At 50.3% G+C, this 16,977-nt stretch overlaps 1 protein-coding gene across 2 annotated transcripts in view; it reads right to left on the reverse strand.

Moving 5' to 3' along the window:
• Nucleotides 1-16,977, reverse strand: part of TNFRSF21 (tumor necrosis factor receptor superfamily member 21) — a 37,607-nt gene that overhangs the window by 19,875 nt on the left and 755 nt on the right. For both annotated transcript variants that reach the window (XM_014958212.1, XM_014958213.1), the window contains exons 2-3: nucleotides 9,266-9,920; nucleotides 6,917-7,405 (exon numbers count right to left, since the gene is read on the reverse strand). In XM_014958212.1, the coding sequence (XP_014813698.1) occupies nucleotides 6,917-7,405; nucleotides 9,266-9,920 (1,144 nt within the window). The remainder of the gene's footprint in view (nucleotides 1-6,916; nucleotides 7,406-9,265; nucleotides 9,921-16,977) is intronic.

Below are 16,977 nucleotides of genomic sequence, written 5' to 3' on the forward strand. Positions count from 1 at the left end.
TTGACAAGTGAGGGAAAAAATATCTGCCTTGTTATTCGAGAAGTTATGAGTGCAAGCCTTACCCATGTGAGAAATCACAGCAGAGAAACAAGTGGCAGGGTTTTGGCCAAAAGACAACTTTCCTCTCCCTGCAGAGCTCCCCTGCCACCGACACTCAGCCCCACACCTTAAGAGGCAGCAGAAATCCCGACCCCTTATTAAATCAATCCAGGGGCCACCCAGGAATTTTGACCATGGGATAGTTTGGGGCGGGTTGGTTTTTTTTTTTTCCTGTTTTATTTTTCCTTTTTTGAAGCAGATTTGGGACCAAACGTAGCAGCTTCCCAGGGCAGCTCTGCACAGCCCTGTGTAGCTTGTGGATAGATGGCTCGTGTGGTAACACACGTGAAAAGTGATCAAGCACCAGCCTCCAGGCCCACTGGAGACAAGGCTCAGGAGCAAGACATGATAAACCTGCACATGATTAGGTTTCCCTCTCGCTAAGCAGAACGGCAGTCTCCCTCCTTCATGTTTTCCAAGGCCTTGGTCAGCTCCTGCATAAACCCTCTGGAAACCACAAAGCTTCCCAAAAGGTCAAGGATGAGTCTGGGGCAAAGCTAAGCAAAGTTTTGAGTTGAGCAGTTTGAGGAGGACAGTGCTCTGAATTCACCAGATGTCACCCCAAAGCTACCACGGCAGAGGTTGCGTTTATTTTTGTCAAAATTAGGTTGATGGTTGGACAAGATGATCTTTAAGGCCCCTTCCAACCTGAAGGGCTGCTTCATCCCACCCCAAAGCGGAGCATCACACTTGTGTTGGGAGCACACGTAGCATGAAACACAGAGCTCCCACACTGTCCAAAGAGCTCCAGCGAGGGAGTACCCCTGTTTTAAGGCTCAGCAGTACAACAGCATCCCTATTTCTCCTGGTACCCAGCACATACCTGTCCCTTCCAATTTAATAAGCTCCTTTTCTGCCCGGGTCTCACTTAGCAGAGATGGATAGACTGACAGATGATCAACAGTCACCTGCACTCATTAAGCTGCAGATGCCAGAAGAGAGACTGCTTGGAATAAAAACCCACACCACCACCTTCTGCCTCTCTGTTTTGGCAGGTAGACTGACATTAATCCCTCATTTCATGCTCTGCCTGCCAGAGTCATATTCAGGTTTGCACACAAGCCCAGGGCAGCTCCTCCCCAGGCGTAACCGCAATTACCAAATTATGTTAGCAGCAACGGCCACACCTGCCCTCCTGAGATGCTGCTGGCCATCTCTGCCCAACCTGTGGTCAGGGCACAAAGCCCTGAGGCAACCACAGTTTGAGACTAGTGAAGTTTTAACCCCATGGCTCCTCCCCAGGCTCTGCAGATGTGCAGGAGACGGAGTCCCCAGAGGTGTGTTTCCACAGCAGCTCCTCCATCCTCACCCTGCCTCTCAGTGTGATGCTCCTGCCACCAAGCTGTACTCCATTCAGGAGCTGATGATCAAAGGGAAAACTAACCCTACAAAAACCCTACTATATGACTTTCATCTCATTTACCCATATGAGCACTAAGGAGGGGTCCTAAAGTGGCATCTAGAGTGACCTCATAGACCTCCAAGTGCCATCCCTGCAGCTGGGTTTCCTTATTTAGGGAAGCAGTTGAGAAGGGAGTGACACCAGGCTTATGGAAGAATATCCACTGCTGGGTTGTTTCCATGCCCTTGCTTCCCTTCGTTAGGTGACGGATCTATAGAAAAGCTTACGGTTATGTGTGGGCTTGTTTAGTCAATGTGCAGACTCTTTAAGAAAAAAAAAACAATCAAGTAATTTTACTCTGATAAGCATCTTCCAACACTAACCATAAATGAGTACCTGATTCCATGTGAGGACAAGCCTGCAATGACCCCAGATGTCCCGGTGCATACTGCCAACACACCCGTTGGTTATATTCACGTGGAGACACTTCAGAGCTGCAGCACAGGGTCAGGTTCTCCATGGCACAGGGTTTTCCTGCGAGGCTCTGGTCCCTCTTCAACACCCTCACTGACTTGCTATGGAGCAGAACAAGCTCAACCTTGGCCTTGGTCCCACAGCAACCAAGCTGCAAGCCAAGGACCATTCCCTATGAATCACCAACCAAGATGATCCCAGTTCCCAATGTGCTGAGAGCTGGGCATCTCAACAGCTGAGCAACCAAGGTCCCCAAATCCCAACACTCCCCCCATCTTTCCAGCATCATCCCCCACCTCCCCGCTTTGTTTTCGATGCTGAGCCATTTTCAGTACGTGCTCTTCTACCTGCAGTCAAGCCTCAGCTCCACCTTGGCTACAAACAGCTTTTGCAGAACAGTTTCTTTCTCTGATTATTTAACCAGACGCTTCCTGGCTTCGCTCTCACCACCCACTGCAATAATTACCAGACTTGAAGAGAAAGAAAAGGGAAGTGGCATCTCGTGCCAGACCAACGCTGCCAAGATCTTCAGTCTTTCAACTCCAAATAAAAAAAAAAAAAAAAAAAAAAAACAAAAAATTAAAAAACAAGCACTCAGCGTTCCCCGTGTGATCAGCTCGAAGGAGGCCTTGAGTTAAAAAAAAAAAAAAAAAAAAAAAAATCACCAAACTCTTCTTGCCTCTTGGCAGATCATTTCAGGGAGCTTCTTCTGTCACAGGAGGTTTTACTCAAAAATGTAACATTTTACACAGCCTTTGTCCCTTCATCCTCTGCTACTCGATGGGTGAAAGTCAAAGGCAACATGACCAGCAATGCCTACAAGATGACTGCAAGCCCACCTCCATGTCTGGCATAGGCCGACGCAAAATTTCACGGTTCCAAGACGCTCAGGAGACAGGCTTTAATTCTCCATTTTTATTACCAGCTCAGTTCTTTGCCTTTGGAAACAGCTGAAGAAAGGAAGTGGGTAAGTGGGTATTTGCTAAAATGAAGGGACTGTTTAGAGGGAAAAGTTTCCAGCGCGTTGGCTTTTCTTGATCTTCTGGAAGAAAGCAGCCACACAAGGTTAAAACCACAGAGCGCTATCAGCCCAGTACCCACGTCATGCAGGCGCCACGCTGATAATTTCTTTGGAGATCTTTGGCAAACTGCTTTTCCCCTTTGGATTCCCATCTGAGGGGCTAGAAAGTAAGCACCAGCTGACTCAACAAGAGGTCCAGCTTCCCCAACCCCAGCTGCAGCATTGGTGCTGCTCTACCTTCATGATCCGAGATGAGACCTGGGGGCTTTGGGGACAGTCCTCACCATGGGGATGGACATGAGGACAGACACCAAGGTAGGGTGGCTGCTAACTCAGGCCATTAGTCATCGCAAGCATTTCCCAGACCTCTAAATCATTTAATCCAGTGAGAATCATCGGCATTTGCCGTCTTGGCTGGAATACATCCACGTTAAGGACATGGGTCTTGTTTTAACACCAGCCTCCCAAGCTACTGCTAATTTTAGGTTTGGGCTGTTATTTAAGGCACGTATTATGACCAGAGAGAGCATGGGGCATACACACCAGCTCATGGGAAGATGAGGACAAGTGAAACACCCCACAGCAACAACTGCTGCTCAGGACCACACTCGTATCTCAACTATTTAAGCAATTCAGTATATCAAGCACCATCAGGAACCGGGCAAGAGTTTGAGCCACGGCTTCCATCCTAAAACCCTTCTCTTTTGGAAAGAAGCCCTATCACAGTGAGATGTCTCTGCTCCAGCACTGAGCAGTGCTGGTGCCACCCTGGCCAGGCTTCACCCAGAACCTCAAATCAGTAATAAAACTTGATAATAAAATCCTCCAAACGGGCAAAGCCTTGGATGCCAGCTGTGCTCCTGTCATCACGGGAGGTGCACTGGGCGCCAACGTAAGGGCAGCCACCCAAGCACAGCTCCTGCAAGCAGAGGCTGCAGCACCTACGTCAGACCCGGTCTTCCCTTTCAAAGGTTAAAGCTGTTTACTGAAAGGATTATAGGAGGGAGGAGATGGTAAACTAGGAGGAAGCCGGGGCAGACTGTGCGCAAGAGCTACGTACCAAGGCAATAAACACACCTCAAGTCCTTCTTGGCATGGCCAGCCAACATGCAAGTGGGGACGTCACAGGGATGTCGGCACGCTGCCAGCACCAGACCCCAGGGTTTCACCCCCAGCCCCAGAAGATGATTTAAACCTCATCGCTCGCCCTCCACATCCCTAGCACAACCACAAACCAGGCTGGCACCTGAAGATCTGGGGAGCAGCCGTCTGTGATCCTCACATCTATGGAGGCTTTGCCCTGGCTGCCTACTGTGGAAGGATCTGTGCTGGTAGCACAGGAGGGGAAAGATTTCCTCCCTGCAACAGCCTGGAGTTTGTTCCTGGCTATATTTACCCTTGTCTGAAACGCTGCTTCAGGATGAAGCATGATTTGGGTACAAACACTGCCAAAGCAGCAGAAAGCTAAAGCCATGACACTGCAGCTCTGCAGTACATCTTAGCTGTACAGCCAGTTATTAAATAAAAGGTCAGTTCCTCTACGGCACTACATCTTCTCTTGTTTCAAGTAAACAGTCTTAAGAGCCAGACATTTCAATAGGAAAACCAAAGCGGGATTTATACACCACCACGGAGGAGAACAACATCCATATCTGACACGACAGAGCACCACCACCAAGAACTAATAAGCAAGGCCCTTCCAGCTAACACAACGTGATCGAGGCAACACCAGAGCTGCACTAAAAACAAGACAAGGCACTAATTGGTTTGCACTCTTTTGCCCGCCTTCACTGCACAAAGTTCAACCGAGGACATTCAGTGGCAGGAGGAAGTCCTGAAGCCACCCATGCTAACACGGAACCAGCATGACCGTTGCAAGAACAACTGGGAGGGATGTGCGAAACCACCCGGCGTAACAGGGCAATTCACTTCCAGACCTGAGCAGTGTGATCAGACACTGGGCCAGTTTATCACCTAGGTGTGATTTGTGCTGTTACAACCAGCTTATTTCCCAAGAAAAGAGGAAAACTTAGCAAATGTCTTGGGAATTTGATGCACTACCTGAATTCAGTTGTTAAAGGATGACAGAGAAGACCACAAAAACTCATTTTGGGAAGCACGGGATGACACATAAATGATGTGTTCCCCAAAGGATGACAAGATCTGGGAGGTGGGGTTATATCTAAATGGGTTAACACAGCCCCGTTGCTCACCACGTATCACCTGCTCTTACCAGCAATTCTTTAACCTGAATCATGCTTGGTGACCAAAGACACAGCACTGCCCACAAAAGCAGCTCTAATGTGGCCTCCACAAGAACGTCCAGCTGCGGCACATGGTCTGAAACATCAGGTTACAAACCAGAGCTGCACCTGCTTTGAGAGACTTGGTCTGCTCCCAGACCAGTCACTCCCCATCCTGTTCAAATTCAGCCCCTGCTCTGAGACAACACCACCCCTGCTCCAAAAAACAGGAAAGTGAGAAAAATCAACCAACAGGTAATTGAGGTCATGGGGAAAAAAAGTTACTACAAGTTAGTAACAACCAGCCACTTTTGGCCAATGAACCATGGCCAAAGCCATGTATTATTTCTGGTAGCACCCACAAATAAAGGTGTTTAATAAGGATCTGCAGCCCTGTTGCAGATCACTCGCCATCATCACAAGGACCATGCTTTGGGTACCACTGATTTCAAGGACAACGGAGTGCAGGGCTTACTGGGAAAGGTTATCACAAAGGGAAAAAAGCACAAGAAACCACACCCCAAGCATTCAAAAGAATTAAAAGGGAACTGATAAGTAGCACAAACAGAGGAGAAGGCACAGAACTAATTCCAACAAGATCTTACTGGTTCTATAAATGCATTAACAAAGGCAAACAGAGTGTAAGTCTATTAATCAGCAGGAAGGAGAAGAGAATACATGACAGAAGACGCCCTCCTCAAAGCCTTCTTTGCTTTGTACTTAAGCACTCAAGGATAACTTTCATCAAGCTCTGATCTCTCTTAAACCTCGCAACCTTTTTCTCAATTCATTCTTTGTTTGGCTCCCCCTTGTTAAGTGTGCTTTTCTAAAGGTTAACTGTGAGGAGATGTTCAAGGTTGAGCAACCTCAGCCCAAAGTAAGGACTCGTCGGTGCTGTCCGTCTGCACGGGATAAGGGGATGTGGGGGGGGTCAAAATTGCCACTGTAGCTTTGCAGAGGAAGAACCATGTATCCTACTACGAAGATCACAGGGGGTTGGTGCTCACATTCATGCCACCAATAATTTATCATCAATTTTTACAAATTTCAATTTCAAGAGCACAACGGGTCACCTTTAAAATCTCATCAAAAAGCTGACAGCAAGTCATTCACCAAAAGAACAGGAAAACACTATGAAGTAGAGCCTCCAGAAAGACCTCATGACACCATGGAGCTGTACGCCTCCACAACACAACCCTCCTGGCTCCAGCACGGGCAAAGGGCTGGGGACACAAGCCAACGGTCAGGATTTAGGGCTAAGAACCTGAAACTGGGGCACTGCCAAGAGCCCGGGGATGACTCAGCCTTCCAGAAACAGACAGGGTGAGGGAAAAACACAAAAGACAACAAGACCCACGTCTGAGTGACTGAGAAAATGAGGTGAAACAGAAAAGTAGAAAGGGGAGGGGAAGGGGGAGAGAAAAAAAAGAAAGAAAAAAAAAGAAGCCTTCATTCAAGATCCTTTTACCAAGGATGGGTGAGAAGAAGGAGAGGAGCTGGGTAGAGCAGGAGACATTCTTTCCATTAACTCTTCCTTCAGGAGCAGGGACACACCATGGGAACGGGAACGGGGAGAAGCCAAGGATGAAGAAACATCTGAGGAACCTGTTATACGGGCTTTGTCCTTGCTACAAGACCCAGCAAGTCAAAAAAGCAACTGGCCACTTGATGTGGGTGCACCGTGTGGGATGACAGAGAGGACACTACCCCCTACAGCCCCCGGTCGCCACTGCTCACCGTGCCCGTTGCAGTAATAGATCCACTTCTCCCTGTTCTGCGTGGGGGTGGTGGACTTTTTCATAATAGCTTTTTCCACAATGGCACTGGGGTCTTGCCGGGGTCCCTTCTTCAGAGTCCGTGAGCTCTTCCTGACGCTGCAGACGACAATAACCACCAGGACCAGCAGCAGGAAGAGGACGATCATCCACGGCAAGTGTTCGTTGATGTCGAAGTGCTGGTGGACGTTCTGCTGACCTCGCCGGGGTGGCCTGTATGGGATGTTGGACTTCTCACCCCCTGCCATCTCCAGTGAGGGCTGTTTCTCCAGCGCTTGGCTGGTCTGCTTGTGCCGGTAGCTCTGGGCCTGGCCAGCAGTGTTGGAGCCCACCAGGGTCCCACTGGTGCTGTCCGTCTCGTTGGCCGAGGTTTCGTTGTGGTAGCCCGCCGTGCCGCTGGACGTGCGTGGCACAGGAGAGGGGACAAAATCGGGAACTGAAGAGTTCAAACCTGTGAAAGGAGAAGAGAGCTCAGTGTCACGGCACCGGAGACGGGAGACGGCATCATGTCACAGTCCAAGACCTGCCTTGGCCAGCAGACAGAAACCCAATGCCAGGCAGCGAGAAGGGGAAGAGGTGAAGTTGAGGTTTGACTCTGGGAACAGATGGGTACGGTTACACAGGTAAGGTTCAAGATAAAACTAACCCTTATTGGTTAAGGCTAGTGGCAGTTTGTTAAAAAAAAAAAACAAAAAACACCCAACCCAAGTGATTAAAGGCATGTTGTTGTCAATCTGTGTTCGTACATTCTGTACTTCTCAAAAAAAACTACAGCTTTGAGGCTTCTTAGGTTTATGACCTCCAAGTCTGGAAAATGTGGTATTTGGGCTAGAAACGCATGAAAATTTGAAGGCTCAGTATCTCTCTACTGCGTTTTGTTAAGCAACCACAAACTTTTTTTATCAGCACTGCAAGCAGTGGCAGATGCATCAAGTACAAAACAGGTTTCAGAAGCAACAGAAGGAACCCAACCTCCCCTAAGAGCTACTTTTGTCTTTACTGAGTTTTCATATCAACCAACAGCTCTCGGGTCCCAGCCAGCTGCATGACCAAAGCCTGGTGAGAAGAGGAAGGGAGGGTTTTTGTGGTAAAACGCGGAGCTTACTTTGGAACCTCAGCTTTTCAAGATCACGTCTCATCCCAATTGACACAGAGTGGGTGTAACCATCAGTAACCTGATTTTGCCTCCGAGTTGGTTACCCAAAACACTCTGACCAGGATGCAAACAGGGAAAATGCTTTAACTTTTACCTAATTGTCTACAGTTAGTTTCAAAGTTCAGGAAAACACCCTCCCATCCTCTTCCAATGACACACCAGTATCATATCAAGCTTTGAGATCTAACAAAGGAGAAATACTGGGACCCTACCACTGCCAACACTTCCCTGCTATTGTATTCACCAACTCAGCCGTTCAGACCATCAAAAGTTGCATTTTTTAGTTAAAATGCCCCCACTGCAAGGAGGCTGCTTCCCAGAGAGTGTTAAGCATCTCCCTAAAGACTGTGATGATATATCATTTTTAATTAAATGAGAGAATGGGGAATTCAACCTGGTTCTTCCCACCAGTGACAACTAAAAGAAATCATAGAGGTTTAAGAAAAAAAATTATGGCACAGCGTAGGCTCCTGGAGAGCTGTTTGAGATGGATCCCATTCAAGCCAATATGTTGGCTCAGCACAGGGGAAAATGCAGCAGGTCATGAAAGCAGTGAATCCATCAGGGGAGCAGTCTGGTGGAGCAAATCTCCCCTCCTGCCAGGGTTTTCCTGCTGCACCCTGCTCAGGTTTGCCACAAACGCACAAAGACTTGTGCCAGCACAACATAGACGGGAAAAGAGGCTGGGGAACGTGATGTCCTTTCAAACCAAGGAGTAGGACAGCCAGGAGTCCAATCATGACTGCGGTCTCAGTGAGAATGTTATTAGATGTGGTTTAACACAACTGAGGACAACCTGGAGCTGCCGTCTGGCCAAAAAGGATAAGCATAGAACGGTTTGGGTTGGAAGGCATCTTAAAAATCACCTAGTTCCAATCCCCTGCCCTGGGTAGGGATGCCTCCCACCAGGGCAGGTTGCTCAAAGCCCCATCCAACCTGGCCTTGAACACCTCCAGGGATGGGGCAGCCACAGCTTCTCTGAGCAACCTGGGCCAGTGCCTCACCACCCTCACAGTGAAAAACTTCTTCCTAATATCCAATCTAAATCTACCCTCTTTCAGTTTGAAGCCATTACTCCTCATCCTATCACTAGCAAAAGCAGAGGGTTTAGGCTTTAGACCAAAAACACATCTGTGTTTCAATGGTGGACATTACCTTTGGGAAGATGAGCGGTTGGTGGAACTTCATAGGGCTCTTCATCCGCTTCGGTGCTTGACGAAGCCAAAGACGTGTTGGGAAGAGACGCCGGAGAACCACAGACGTTGTCACTCTCCTTCGTCCCTGGCTTGATGACCACCATGTTTTTCGCAAAGCAGTCAGTGTATGTTTTGCACTTCATCACACTAGAAGGCACATCAGAAAAGGTACCACGAGGGCACGGCTTGCACCTAACGTCTTCCGTCTCAGTTCCTTTCTTGCGGACGCCCCAGCCGACCGGGCACACCGTGTAAGGGACGCAGGTATCGTTCGTCTGAAACGTACCAGACAGGCAAGTGCACTCGCGGTCAGTCAAGGCAGAACAATGAGTTTTCTCAATCATTGGCAGTTCACAGGGTTTTCTACAAGGGTGGCACCGCTCTATGCCGTTTTCGTGCTTAGTAAAGGTCCCATCCGGGCAACGGCTGCACTCTCTTAAGGTATTCTTCGTACAATGTTTAGACACGTAGGTTCCTGCGGGACATTTGTCGCAGATCAGCTCTTTGTTGGTGGCACGGTCGAGGTGGCGGTACTTGCCAGGGGAGAGGTCGATGGCATTCTGCTCGGAGGTCAGCTTCGACTGACCGTCGGCGGTGCCAAGGAGCATGAGCAGCTGGAAGACAGAGGGGAAGTATTAGTCAACAACAGGGAGTGAGCAGAGCCCTCTCCACCAGCGATCCCTTGCGGGGTCACAAAGCACATCCCAGGGGGGATGCAAATCCCCAGCAGGACCATAGAGATGTTTCTACAGAATCACAGAATCTTCTAGGTTGGAAGGGACCTTAAAGATCATCTTGTCCAACCGTCAACCTAACTTTGACAAAAATAGACACCCACACAACAAACAAGGAGCATCATCACTAAACCAGACCTCCCAGCACTACATCAACCCCTCTTTTGAACACCTCCAGGGATGGGGCCTCAACCACCTCCCTGGGCAGCCCATTCCAATGGCTGACAACCCTTTCAGTGAAAAAATTTTTCCTAATATCCAGCCTGAACCTCCCCTGGCGCAACTTGAGGCCATTTCCTCTTGTCCTGTCGCCTGTGACTTGAGAAAAGAGACCACTCTCTACACACAAGGGAAGGAGCTCAGCGAGGTCAGGGTGGAAGAGAACCAGTGCCTATGGCAGCACACGCTCTCTAATCGCCAGCTACGATTAGAATTCCTTAAATTTGACACCAGGCTTCTCAGTGAGACTAAGCATCATTTACACTGCAACCCTGCCAGGGCGGTAAATACTGCTAATTGTGTTTCAGCAGTACGTGCTACCTGGCCACCCCAGAGGAATTCAGAGCAGCTTTGCCTTTCAAGGCTGAGAGGCTCCAGCGCGAGCCAGGGACATGCCGAGAAGACAATGAACACACGCAGGTGGCAGCTCTGACCTGTAAAACTTTCCTCCTCTGTATTTATCCATCCCCACTTGTTCAAATAGTTACCTTTCCAAGTAACGCAGAGCAGGATGAGGTCCGGGCTAGCAGGTATTACTGGACTAGTTCTCAGCCCCTCTGCCCTTCCACGAGTTTTTATGACCCTGAGCAAGCAGAGGGTTTGGCAAGACCACAAGGGATGTTCTGCTTCAAGCCTCCAACCACATCTGAACCCGCTTTAAACCAGATGCATTAGCAAGAGGAAAGAAAACAAACATGATGCTATTTTTAAGCTCGCTGAGGAGCTCTGCCGTAACTCAGTTCCTCATTGCATCAGATACAGGTAAAAGGTCTCCTGTTTTTTGACAATGAACTGTACCCAGCTGGCTACAAATCTGTTTATCTCTACTTATTTCCAATCCAGGGGGCTTTATTCCCTTAATTCTTTTGTATCAAGGCTGCTCCATCTCAACAAGAAGCTCCATCTACCAAGCAGGACCTTCACTTCCTCCAGAAGACTGGTGTGGTCCATGGATTTAATGTCCGCTACGCCCGCAGAGATAAGGGACCAAGAACAAAAGGCATATCAAAAGAAAGGCCGACACAACAGAACCACAGAATGATATGAGGTTGGAAGGGACCTCTGGAGATCATGTAGTCCAACCCCCCTGCCAAAGCAGGTCCATCCAGAGCAGGTTGCACAGGAACTTGTCCAGGTGAGTTTGGAATGTCTCTAGAGAAGGAGACTCCACCACCTCTCTGGGCAGCCACTTCCAGGGCTCTGCCACCCTCAAAGGGAAGAAGTTCCTCCTCATGTTTAGGTGGAACTTCTTATACTCAAGTTTGTGCCTGTTTCCTCTTGTCCTGTCTCCAGGCACCACTGGAAAAAGACTGGCCCCATCCTCTGGACACCCACCCTTTAAGTATTTATAAGCATTGATCAGATCCCCCCTCAGCCTTCTCTTCTCTAGACTAAAAAGGCTAAAAAGACAACCTCACACAGCATGCAGAGCAACAGAAAAAACATTTTCAAACAGCCACAGGCTGAGTTAGGGTGGAAAAGAGAGAGGAAGGAGCTGACATTACCTTGAATTTCCAAAAGGTGCTTTCCTACACTGAAGCTAAAAAGACCAGAGACCCTAAGGCTTTTCAATGGCACAGCCGGGCACATAAATCACTTGGCTGTGTTATACAAGCCCTCGCCTCTCGCTCTGCTACCTATTCTGGGCAAGCAGCCAGCAAGAATAAATTCAGAAGCAAAGGGGAAAAAAAAAAAAAAAAGTAAAAAAAAAAAAAAGCCTCCCAACACCATGACTCTGCAGAAGACACATCGCAGCAGAGCCGCAAGCCGCGCCGCGTCATTTTTGGTGCAGTCTCTCGCTTCCTGGAAACACACAGCACGTTTCTCTCTCACCTGCTAAATAATTTACGGCTCAGGATTTGTACAAAACACTTCAAATTTTTATTTTTTTATTTTTTTTTCTTTTTCCCCCCCTCTCCTGAAGCAGCAATTACAGAGCAGGCAGAAGCAGGCAAGCCCGCAGGAGTTGACAAGGATCCTGCGGTGGCCAGGCTAATTACAGCACGTCAAATTAAAACAAAAAAGCGGGCAAGGCAGCAGAGGCTTGCAGGATGCATTTTATTTTTCCTCTCCCCTAAGACATGATTTCACAAAGTGCTTAGCTGGCTCTAAGGAAACCTGCCGCCCGTAATCTTCGTGACGCAACCCTGAATTAGCAAACCAGACACAGCAGGATCTGGTCTCCCGAGGTTGCGTGGGGGGTCACCTACTCATCCTCCTCCCCGTGCCGGCGATGGAGCGTCAGGGACAGGCAGTGGCTCTCCTGCCTCGCCGGGGATGAGCTACATGCCACCAGCTCAGATCCTGGTTTCTCCTTCTGCATCAAGCCAGACCTCAGGAAACCCACAGACAACCCTGCACATGCCACGGGTCCCACCCTGCTCTCCCTTCTTTTCCCCCATCTCCAGCACCTTTCCATCACTCATCTGAGTAACTAAAGTCAGTGGGACACACACCACCATAACAGTACCAGCTTTACTTTATCTTTGTTTCCATTTGTTTGGGCTTTTTTAAACTTTATTTCAAGCAAAGTAGCACTGGCGCTGTTGAACATCTCCAGATCTTCAGCCACACATGCATTTCTCCCACAGCATCCTCAAAGCTAAGCTTAGGAAGTGTGGGTCAGATGAATGGACAGTTAAGTGGATTGAAAACTGGCTGAAACACAGAACCCAGAGGGTTGTGATTAGGGGCACAGAATCCAGCTGGAAGTCTGTAACAAGTGGTGTTCCCCAGGGGTCCAGTCCTCTTCAATATATTCATCAATGACCTGGATGAAGGGATGGAACGTACCCTCAGCAACTTTGCTGATGACACAAAACTAGGAGGGGTGGCTGACACCCCAGGAGCCTGTGCCACCACACAGAGAGCCCTGGACAGGCTGGAGAGTTGGGCAGAGAGAAACACGATGAAATTTAACAAAGGCAAGTGTAGGGTGCTGCACTTGGGGAGAAATAACCCCATACACCAGTACAGGTTGGGGGCTGACATGCTGGAGAGCAGCTCTGAGGAAAAAAAGACGTGGGAGTTCTTGTGGACAACAGGATGACCATGAGCCATCAATGTGCCCTTGTGGCCAAGAAGGCAAATGGCATCCTGGGGTGCATCAAGAAGAGCGTGGGCAGCAGGTTGAGGGAGGTCATCCTGCCCCTCTGCTCTGCCCTGGTGAGGCCCCATCTGGAGCACTGGGTCCAGTTCTGGGCTCCCCAGTTCAAGAAGGACAGGGAACTGCTGGAGAGGGTACAGCAGAGGGCCACAAAGATGATTACGAGCACCTCTCCTACGAGGAGAGGCTGAGGGACTTGGCTCTTTTTAGTCTTGAGAAGACTTTGGGGAGATCTAATTAATGGGTACAAATACTTCAAGGGTGGGAGTCAGGAGGACCGGGCTGGTCTTTTCTCAGTGGTGCCCAGTGACAGGACAAGAGTAAATGGGCAGAAACTTGAGTATAAGAAGTTCCACCTAAACATGGTCATCAAAACATCCTCAACAAAAAGGGGTGTCTGCTGGTTTGGCCCCTCAGCCTCAGGACTGCCCAGCAGCAGGCAAAAACCAGACCTTTCTGGCTGATACACCCAGTCTCAATGGGAAAAGCAGCAGAATAATGAAGTGAGCTCTGCTGAGCCACTGGATTTCAGTTCATTACTCCAACATCGAAGACAGTGTATAGGGTAGCAAAAAAAAAAAAAAAAAATCACAGAGAAAAGGAATCGGTGCAAGACACCACTAAAGAGCAGATCTGGTTTCAAGCACTTTCGGTGTCGCTCTCCGTGCCCAATGCAGGAGCAGCTCCCAACACCATAGCCAGAAGGGAGACCAGGATGTCAGACCGAGCGGCCACAATCCCAAAGGGCATCCCCAGCTCCGCATCGATGCCCCGCACCGCACAGACAAAGGCAATTCCCGGCCACCTTCACCTCCTCCAACACTTGAGGGTTGGTATGGTATGAGGATCAGGCTGGGGAATGCTCTCATTTTCACCTCCCCACATCAGGGAAATGGCTCAGACAAGGGAACCTTCACACTCGGGTGCAAACCCTCGAGACAGCAGGACCCTGCACCTGGTCCACAGATGGTGGATGATGGTCCACCACCAGCCAGCTTGATGGTTCCATCTCCATAGTCACATCTATGCCGTGCCTCCATCACCCTCATAGATAACTGCTCGCTGTAGGAGAGACCCCATGGGCAGTTTGCACAGTAAATAGCTTCTAGGGAACCACAAGCCTCCTGGGGACCTGGCAGGGACACAGTGGCTCGTTCGGGACCCAAACCCACTCTGTGAGCCAAGATGCCAGCAGAAAGTTGGTGGCTCAACAGGCATTTGTGTCCCAAAATGGGGTGACACCCCGAGACAGTCAACGTCTCGGGTTCTACCACAAGCCTCCTGGGGACCTGGCAGGGACACAGTGGCTCGTTCGGGACCCAAACCCACTCTGTGAGCCAAGATGCCAGCAGAAAGTTGGTGGCTCAACAGGCATTTGTGTCCCAAAATGGGGTGACACCCCGAGACAGTCAACGTCTCGGGTTGTATACAGTGATGCCTCCTGCGGGGAGGCAGCGATAAACCTAAAAAAAGAAAAAGAAAAAAAAAGAAAAGGAAAATAAAAGAAAAAAAGGCAAAAGCCAGCTAAACACAGGTCACTTGACCCCAGTAGAGAAGAGCAGGAGCAGAGAGCTGTACGCGAGCAAGGACCGACGGTGCTAAATTGATACTCTGGGAACAGTTTCCGAGCAAAATCCGCCAGATTTGGTCGAAATGGCAGCTGGCTCCATGGCGATGCCTTGGCACAGGTCAGGGATGGGCTGCACAGCCCTTCCCGAAGGTCAGCTGCACCCTCCGCCGACCAGCACCGGGAAGTTGCTTGCGACATTAAAGGAGAAAAAAAAAAAACAACCAACCCAGAAAACCCAATGAAACAAACCCAGAAAAACAAATAAACCGGTCTGGAAGTAACTTTACAGACAGGAGGAGCCCATCTGCCCTGCACACTGTAAAAAGGATCGAGTTACTCTGCAAAAAAGCTGCCTGCGAGGAGAGTATCGAGGTAGAAGAAAACAAGTTTGTGCTTCTTACAGCGTGACCAGCTATGGCAGCTCTTGGCTTGGGGTTCCTGAGACCGAGCGCCCGGGGCTCGCCCTGCGCCGCAGTCCCCTGACGCCGCCGGGAGAGCGAAGCGCAGGCAGCCGAGCGCGCCAGAACAGCAGCACCCGGCACATCTGGTCCCCAGGAAGGAAACCCCAGCAGCTCCTCCTGCAGCCAGCGTCCACCACGGCTTTGCCCCAAGCAGATGAAATCTCCCCAGGCTCCCCCCACAAAGCCCCGAGTCGAGGCAAGGCGACGCCGCGTCGGTTTTGGGGGGAGATGGTGGAAACCACCTTGCGGCAGCCGCCCAAAGCCCGTGCCAAGGAAAGGAGGAAACCATGGCAAACACCAGCTCTTTATGCAACCGAGTGGCTATTGCTCAAAAACCTGGCAGATTTGGGTTTGCTGCACCAGCAAGCTGGTGAGTGGAAACGCGCTGCCATGGGGCTGGAAAGACATTAACTCCTTGTGGGGCCAAAGGGGGACGCCTAAAACGCTGAAGATGTGAGATGAAGAAACCCCGGCCGGTGGCTAAGGGGACCATCCTGCCAGCTCAGGAGCAAAGAGAGGAATTCTGTCTTGCAGCTCGTTTGCTCGTACACTCAGCACACGCAGAGGTGTGAGTACACGCGTGCACACACAATAAACACACTCTCGGCTTCATTTCACAAAATTGCTGGTGTATTTCCCTTCATCTTCGTATCATTCCTTTTTACATCCCCCCCTCCCTTTCCCTCTATATCCACCGTTCCCAACTGACCTCCAGGATCCTGGCTGGAGCTCCGTATCTCAAGCCCCCCATCACCATCTCATCTTCTAGACGTGCAGCAGCGCTCACTCCTCCCCGTGGGGACCCGGTGCCGGGGAGCGCCCAGCCCGCAGCGTGCACGGACCCCCGGAGGCTCCACCGCTGAGCAACGCTACCCTCCGCCTCCGGAGCAACCAGGCTGTTCCTAATGCTCTCCCAAGCTTGAGATTATTATTTTTTTGTTGTTTGTTTACTCGGATTCCTGTCGAGCCAGCACCGGCTTGCTAAGATCCACCTTGAGTTCAAGAGCAAGTGTGCTCCCCGGTTACACAACCCAGCCGCAGCAGCTGCGGCGTCTGCCTGACACACCGAATTACTGTCTCTTCTCCCCCCCCCAAAAAAAAATAAAAAAAAGGAGGGATGGATTGGGAAGGGCCCTACCTGGAGGTGAACCTGCCCGAAAACATGAAGCGTTAAATCAAGCCTGCAATTAGCAGCGGGGAGGTTTGCTGGCAGCCCAAAGGGTGGTAAGGAAAGCAGATAGGGGGATGGATGGAAGGAAGGATGGACTGATGGAGGGATGGATGGAAGGACCGATGGAGAGATGGATGGATGGCTGGAAGGACCGATGGATGGATCCCAACCCGGTGCCGAGCTCCGGGAGCGGGGCAGGGGGGTGAAGCAAGGATGTGCTCAGCCCTCAGACCCGGCACAGCCCTGGATGAAGCCTGCGGGGAGGATGCCGCCCACCGCCCGCCCGCACCAAGGCGGGGATGGAGAGGATGGAGCGGGGGGACATCGCACCCGGCCGGTGCCCGCCGTGCGAGGGCTGGGGTGGGCAGCATCTCCCGGGGGGAGACATAGCGGGGGGGGGGGGGGGGGAG

Source organism: Calidris pugnax, unplaced genomic scaffold (assembly GCF_001431845.1).
Source record: "Calidris pugnax isolate Ruff unplaced genomic scaffold, ASM143184v1 scaffold276, whole genome shotgun sequence".
Lineage (NCBI taxonomy): Eukaryota > Metazoa > Chordata > Aves > Charadriiformes > Scolopacidae > Calidris > Calidris pugnax.